The sequence below is a fragment of the Elaeis guineensis genome, chromosome 4, assembly GCF_000442705.2.
Source record: "Elaeis guineensis isolate ETL-2024a chromosome 4, EG11, whole genome shotgun sequence".
NCBI classification, from domain to species: Eukaryota; Viridiplantae; Streptophyta; class Magnoliopsida; order Arecales; family Arecaceae; genus Elaeis; species Elaeis guineensis.
The window spans coordinates 20,158,349-20,166,346 of NC_025996.2; the positions used below are offsets into that span (position 1 = coordinate 20,158,349).

Genomic DNA, 7,998 nt, shown 5'->3' on the forward strand with positions numbered 1-7,998 from the left:
AAACTTTCTCTCTAGAGCGAAGGATTCTTCAATATCCAGTTCGCTTTGAATTTACATTTGATCTTAGAAGTTTCATTCCAGGATACTCTTCACTTACTTTATATATTTGCCAAATAAATGCTGGCAAATAATACATTACATATATAAATTATATAATACACACATGATACTAAGAATAAGCGATCATATCTCCTTTGTCTATGGTCAGCGGTGTTGAGTTTGAATCTTGAATCTCATACTCTCAACTACCATAAAAAAAAAAGTTCAACTCTCAAAAGATTGGCTCAAGTGATTTTTGTAGTGATGCAATTTTCGTTCATGTAAAAATCATGAGAATCTAGTCTTAAACAAGCCAAGGACCCTTTGAGATCCCCCTTTGAGACTTCCTGATGAGTCCCTCCAGATCTTGAAAACGGGGAGTGCCGCGTGGGCCGACATCACCGAGAAGAAGACGAAGGGCGAGCGGGACCCGGCACCAACCGCGGAGACGTTGACCGGGACAGCGTGCCCGAATGCCCCCACGGCCTGCCACGTGCACCCACGCTACACGACAGAGACCTCCCCGGCCATGGGCGACGAACGGCTGCCTCCTACCGACACGCGTCCTCTTTCGGTTGGTCCACGAGGCTGTGCGGCATCCTGTCGGACGCCATCGCTGTCATACACGCCACCCGACCCTTTTTACTTGTCACGATAAAACCATTTGGATCCGCTAGCCTTGGTAACCAACCGCGTGTGCTCGTGTCCCACGATGTGATCCGCTGCACCGCGGAGCTCTCAAGGTAGAAAACCATTGGGATCGGATCACCTCAGCAAGGGCTTCCTCACTCTCACCTCCTCCACTTATCAGTGCACCATGATTAAACCCTGTTCAATGTCAATATCAATTTTTACCGATGTGATAGAAAGAGCTCAACGGCAATGCGGATTAATATTTTGAAGGCAAAAAAGTCAATATAAAAATAAGATGACATATCCTAAAACGATGTACAAATAATTTTTGTTTGACCTCAAGACGAGTCGAAATGATGTAACCATGACGATGCCCAACTTCATTCACCTTATCATGACAAATTGAAGAGCATGTTCATGTCAACACCATAATCTTGATGATAATTGCGTCCATGCAATCATAATTGTATGATCCAACAGTTATAACCATATTGTGATATGAAAATCTGTGATCAAAACAATTATCACATGATGAAAGTAGTTGTTAAATAGTTGATCCAAACTCCATCTATCTCAATAATGAACACTAATCTCCTTTATAAATAAATAAATAAATAAAATCTTCTCATTCGACTACTCCTACCACTCACTCCCTATTTCTCTCTTCGGTTCCATAGATTCCGATTAATTTAAGCATCGAATGATCCTAATTGAAAAAATTTCAATAAAAAAATTTCTTTTTAGATCAATCTTGCGATCGAGGCACTCTGATAGCTACATCTCTAGATCCTTAGCCTCAATTTTTTTCTTACCTATAGTTTGGAGGAAAACCAACCACACCACCATATTGAACACCTACCGGCCTAAGTCTGATCTCACGTCCAATGACAAGAATAGCCTCATTGATGCCTATCATGCTAGGGATTTTTTAAATCAAAAAATATAATCTTGTTTTTACTGCAACAATTGAAATAATGATATGTTCTTCGTTCTATATTTCTCCTCCCTCCTTCCTCAACTGAAATAAATAGATATTTTGTTGATAGCTGTGATACCAAAATTTAGAAATCCTTTCCTTCCAACAAACCAAAATGATTCTATCATCCCCAATTGCTACTACGTCGGTGATCACTTAGGTTCACCCAGACACAAAGCACCCCAACTTCAGATAAAGATCATAGCAACATCTTAACCTAGCAAGAGAGAAAAAGACAAACCTCCGCCACCTGGAGGGCAGGGTGGAGAGAGAGAGAGAGAGAGGGGGGGGAGAGAGAGAGAGCGAGGCGCACAAGCAACCGGCTCCTTGATGGAGATGTTGGGAAAGCTAATCTGCCCACGGTATGCGTTTCCATTGGTTTGCAGGCTGCATCGTAGCAATTAAACATAAACCCAGTCATGTAACTCTCCTCCTAGCAAGCGTCCACCTTCCCCAATTTCATTGGCAGCAGAACCTTCTACAAGTTCCTGGCCGCCCTTGAAGACCATAGAATCCCCTCTCTTCTCCCTCTCTCCAGTATAAAAGAGAGGCAAAGGATAAGCCCATAAAAAAATAGCAAAATACAGCCGGGAGATGGAGAGTGAGAACCACTCTGCAGCAGGGGAAGCCTAGTCTTTTCCTCCTACATCTCTCCATGGATCCCTTTCTCGACAAGTCGAGGAGCGACAAGAAGAGGAGGTTCAGCGAAGAGCAGATCAAGTCCCTCGAATCCATTTTCCAGTCCCAAGCTAAGCTCGAGCCCCGGAAGAAGCTGCAGCTGGCCAAGGAGCTCGGCCTCCAGCCTCGCCAGGTTGCCATATGGTTCCAGAACAAGCGAGCCCGGTGGAAGTCCAAGCAGCTCGAGAGAGAGTACGCCGCCCTCAAAGCCGACCATGACACCTTGCTCTCCAACGTGGAGTCCCTCAAGAAAGAGAAGCAAATTCTCATCAAACAGGTAACGAACGAACACCTCCTCCTTTTTTAATTTGTCCTCAAAGAGTTTTCACCTTATCTTCGTCTTGCAAAGCCTGTGATGACATAGTTTTCCTCGTGAACGATCGAGCAGATGCAAAAGCTGACCGAATTGCTGAAGAAGCCAACAGAAGAGAGCAGCAACGACGACGATTCGGACGGCGGCGATCGCACCCGCATAGATGATGCAAGGCCCTGCTTTTTGGTGCGTTCGGGTGATGAAGAGAAGAAGCCCAGCTTTTTCAATCAGGAAGAACCGGACTGCTTATACGTGGGCGAACCTGAGGGTGGCTTCCTGACATCGGTCGGGAAACCGTGCGATTTCAACTGCAGTAGTGGTTCTCCAGAGCAGTGCTGTGCCACTGCTTCTGAGTGGTGGGAGTTTTGGCCGTTGACAGAATAGAGCCCTGTCATCGCGGAACATGTAAACCATAGAGCAAATAGAGTTAGTCTGCTGCCTCGAGTCGGATTACAATTCCAAACGCTCTTGTAAAATAGCTTTCTCATTAGTGCATGGAATTTCTGATGCTATGTGATCTTCCCGGTGTAATAGGAATAAATAAACTTGCAAGTTAGAATCGACCAAGTGTATGTCTCTGCTGCTTCCCAGATTCAGTCCAAAATTGGTAAGCATTGTGTGCTCAACAATCGACTGCAGTTGCTCTGTAAGTATCTATCAGGCACAAATTCAAGCAAGCAACAAGCAGGCAAGGTCCACCTTGGGCCACAGGTGTATGATGCTTCAGGACTGAGAGCAGTCGCGTCCTGGCCTCACACAAGGGGAATTAAAGCAACAACAGCAAAGGGTGCGAGAGTTTCTGACTTTCTTAACCATAATATTAATTTCTGAATCAAGATATGATCATCTATCCTGCTGAAATTATAAAATCAGTAACTCCAATTCTGCAGCCCTGATGGTTGAATGAATCCTGCAACACCAGCGAGAAAGGAAAAAAGGGGATGGATGAAATACTATATAGCATGGACATGTCGATCACAAATAGAGAGAGAGGATTAGAGGAATAATGCTGAAATGATCACAAATACTTCAAAAATGAATCTTCAGCATAGCATTATAAGCACATCAATGCAAATAGTATTATGCTATTTATCCCTATCTTTTGACAGATATGCTATTTAGATTCATGAAGGCAGTGTCTGAAGTATTAGAGAACCTGGAGATCGCACGAGAAGTATTCCAATAGAACTCAGAATGATCAGGACAAGAAATAGTTCGATATAGAACTCAGAATGATCTGGTTTCAATTTCAAACTTCCTTTGAGAGAGTCAATGAGGAAGAACAAAAGATGACAAATAGAACAAGGTAGGAGCCGAGGAAGCTCCCAGTTAAGTGCGTGTGTGCAAACAGGGTTGACGGGGGCTGAGGTTAAGCAAACCTTCACTAAGGCAGAGAGAGACTATGACCAATTGGAATCAACAAGCAGATGACAGTTATGATCAATCTTAAACAAAGCAAGACTATAAACCCTGGCAAGCACCTTCTATATAATAGCCAAGCCCAACAAGTGAGGATCTGTCATAAGGCACTAGTCTCCCTAAAGCCAAAGTAAACTATATGATGCATCACAACTCCCTCATATGACAATCCCCTATAGACTGTTATGATCCAACATTTCCCCTATTGGAAAATGGAGGCCTTGACTTCCACATGATCTACTGTACAAAGATAAAAATCTTAGAAGGCATCACCATCATATTTATATCCACCAATCAAAGGAAGACACCCTAAATACAGCTTTTACCAAGTGCACTCCTTTTGATCAACCTCTTCTTGTCTTACTCGGATTGATGCTTACTTCAACAGCCTAAATATCGGACAGCTGGCACAGACTTTACAAAAAAGGTGTCACTGCCGATCATTTGTTGAATATGCACAAGAATAAATTGAGAAGCAAGCTAGCTACAGCATATTGTCGAATGAAAAGAACAAAATAAGTGTGCTAAAGCTGGTAGGTGTTGAGGATGACATGGTTAACAACAAGAAATAGAAAACATATATAAAGGTCAATTTGTCGGAACCAAGTTCTCTTCAAGCAAAGAATGATCGGTACTTTGCACATCTTTGAAGAGTTTAGAAGATCGAAAAGAGAAGTGCAAATAGGGCTCAACTAAGTTTAAAATTCTTCCACATAATTATAGAAGACATTCTTTTCCCATGAAGAAAGTCGGGCGATACCAGAATTCTAGAATGGACCAATTTTGTTTTTTCTGCTAGGGTTGCTTAGTCAATTATGTACTGCTATTGTGGTTTTTTCTTTCTATGGGGAGGTAATTGATATTTTAAGATCTTTAGAGCGTAAACGCTTCAAGCTCCCAGACATAAGATGCAGAGAACTTCTTGGCACTTTCTGAAGTACAATTCTTTTGCCAGACCCAATCGCCAACACCAGAAACAGTTTTTGAGTACACTGTAATGAATACTGGTGCAGAAAATTTGGAACTTCAACCATCAAGTAGTTCAAGTGCCAAGCAAATATAAGCCAAAGTGTCAGACACCTAAAACTAACAGCCATGCCATCATCACTCCAGGATTCCAAGTAAGGTTAAATATTACTTAAAACAGATAGGAATTTTAAATTTTGGGTCTATATACTGTAATAAGAAGCTTTTATGGCTTCAGTAGAGATATGAATTCTTTTGTCATAAATTAAAATAGCTGAACCTCTGTCTTCATTTTAAAAATTTCTAAAACAGTAAAGCCAAACCTCTCTCTCTCTCTCTCTCTCTTTTTAAAGCAGGATAAAAAAAGGGACTTACGGTGGCTGCAAATAACATAAGTGCTAAATGGACCAATCACAGCCAAGAAAACATCATTAATGATGCAACAGGCACTAGCCAAATAAAAAGTGATAGGACCCTCATGCAGAGAATCAGCAGTGGGAAATGGACGTCCAACCAAGCCATTACCAAGCGTAAACAGCATGCACATATGCAAGGCCTCAACTAGGAAAAAACTGGCCAAGCGAAAGCTTGCTACATGACACACTAAAAGCCAAGCAACTCCCCAAGAAAAGAATGTGACCACACGGCACTATGATATGGAATGACCCCATTAGCCAGCAAGGCCACAGCAGCATCCAGCTAATGCCCGAAATATGGATATAGGCAAAACCGACAAGCATAGAAACACAGCAAGGCTAGCAACAAACACTCACAGTTATCCAACAAGGAATCCACATGGAATAATCTAAGGCAAATTTATTCCCAGCACTCCCATTTAAGCTACTGCTGTCATCACATTCTTCCAAGTGCTATTCCCTTGATTTGCAAGAGGAAGCAAGAATAAACAACTCTAGCCTAAAAAATGCAAACATTGGGCTCTTCCAAATAGACCACCAATTTTTTTTTTCATCTCTAGCTCCTCAGTGTTTTAATTTTTTGTGGAAGTATCATTTTCCTGCATCTAGTTGAAGACACTTGATTTTTATCATTGTCCCTTACTCCTTTTCCATCCAAAGACACTACCTCTTCCTCGTACAATGATGTTCTCTCAACTTATTTCCTTCCTTTAAATACCATTGCTAAGTTATTAAAAATTGCAGACAAACCAAACCCTTGGTTTCGGAATCTTTGGACTTTCCCATGTCCGTACCAGATGTAGTATGTCCCCTGTAAGTCAGCAAATTACCTTTTTGCTCCATGCTACTCTTCAAAATGGAGAAAATGCATAAAAAATTAACAACATAATTATCGTTCTTTAGGCAAGGTAAGTCCTTGGATCAAAACTCATATGATATCTTCGAAGACGGGATGTTGAACAACTGCTACCAAAAGTATTGGTAATCCTTTTCAAATAAGAATATATCGATCTAGACCAAAAATCTCAACACTGATTGTCTAGAAGCTGGTCAACACACAAATCAACCAGTAGTGAACCTTAGATGAGATTAAGAAATGGAAGAAAGGTTTTGGTCTACACACACGTTCCATGATATCCAAATAATCCTGTGGTTCATGATATTATGGTGTTTTTGCCTATAAAGACAATGGGCAAATGATATACGTGTTCAATAAGTCGTAATAAGAAATTTCATGGGAAGAGAAGCTGCTGGTGGAGAACAAGACCAACTCATGGACCATTAGAAAACTTGAAAAATCTTTGAAATAAGTGGTTCGCATGAAGATGAAATAGTGACTACGGTACAGGTAGCATTCAGTGTGCATTTGAAGCTTCATGTCCTTTTTATGTGATGACTATTTAGTGCCCATTTCAAATTAGGCCTATATAAAATTCTGGGCCATATTTAAAAAATAAAAACTCCCGCACAAGACAAAGCATTAAGGCATCATAGATGTTGATGCTAGCCGCAAGAAATGGAGGAGGAGGTACCTTTGAGACCGTGAGTTTTGCCTTCGGTGACGTGAGGTACCTCTGGCAATGTCGCAGACCATGTGTCGATTGCGTTCTTCCCACCATACTCGCAAAAAAAAAAAAAAAAAAAAAAAAAGAGATTGATCAGTTCTTTCCACCGAAAGTTAAATCGACCATCAAAAGATCAGAGAGAGCAAGGGGGCAGAGTGGATTTAGCAGGGTAGACGCGAGCAAGTAATCGAGGAAGATCGCCGAATCCGAGTGAAAGAGAGTCGGTAGAGGCACGGAGGAAAGTATGGGTGGTGGGTGGGGTGGAGAACTTGACCCAGCCTGCTGGTGGATCAAGGACGGGCTACAGCTAAACAATTCCCAGCCGAGCTGTTAACCTTATTGGGTAGATGGGTTGGGTTGAGTATATGGGCCAAGATATGGTACGCCACCCGTTGGAAGAGAAAGTCTTTGTACATCACATGCAGTATAATAAAATTGATATAAAATCGATTAAAGTATATCATCCATCACATTGAAGCACATAAAATATTTAATAATAAAATAAATATTTAATACTACTTATTTTTTTTTTTTAATTTTCAGTGATAAAAATATCCTTTCTTCCATAACAAGAAAAGAAGAATATTATTACTTACTGATATCTTCTATAATTTACTGTGAATATATTATGATATTCTAAACAATATATATGACTTTCTGTATTTTTATGACATCTTGAACAATATATATGATTTTTTGACATCTTGTATAACTTCTTGTGAATATATATAACATCCTGTGACTTTCTTAAATATATATAATATCCTAAATAATATATATAGCTTCCTAATATATTATATTGTCTGGTGAATATATATAATATTCTGAATAATATATATAGCCTTTCTAACACGTTATATGATTCTCTGTAAGTATATGACATCCTGAACAATATATAACTTTCTGTAAATATATATGACATTTCGAACAATATATATGGCTTTCTAATATTTTATATAATTTTTATTAATATATATGATATTGATTAATATA

General features: G+C 40.2%; 1 protein-coding gene and 1 long non-coding RNA gene across 2 annotated transcripts; one reads left to right on the forward strand and one right to left on the reverse strand.

Moving 5' to 3' along the window:
- Window positions 1-260: 260 nt before the first annotated feature.
- Window positions 261-7,087, reverse strand: LOC140857194 (uncharacterized). The gene is made up of 3 exons (XR_012140717.1): window positions 6,973-7,087; window positions 1,962-3,549; window positions 261-867 (listed from the first exon to the last, which is right to left on the reverse strand). It is a non-coding gene; the product is annotated as an uncharacterized lncRNA (long non-coding RNA).
- On the forward strand, window positions 2,304-3,206 carry LOC140857193 (homeobox-leucine zipper protein HOX6-like). Its single transcript, XM_073255795.1, has 2 exons — window positions 2,304-2,603; window positions 2,715-3,206. Exons 1-2 carry the CDS (start codon window positions 2,304-2,306, stop codon window positions 3,021-3,023), a joined length of 609 nt encoding a protein of 202 aa, XP_073111896.1. The 3' UTR covers window positions 3,024-3,206.
- Window positions 7,088-7,998: the final 911 nt, after the last annotated feature.

Excerpts from the sequence above, each read along its gene's own strand:
- LOC140857193 (XM_073255795.1), top strand. The coding sequence starts at position 2,304 with ATGGATCCCTTTCTCGACAAGTCGAGGAGCGACAAGAAGAGGAGGTTC. Across the intron at positions 2,604-2,714 it reads AGCAAATTCTCATCAAACAG|ATGCAAAAGCTGACCGAATT; the intron begins GTAACGAACGAA and ends ACGATCGAGCAG.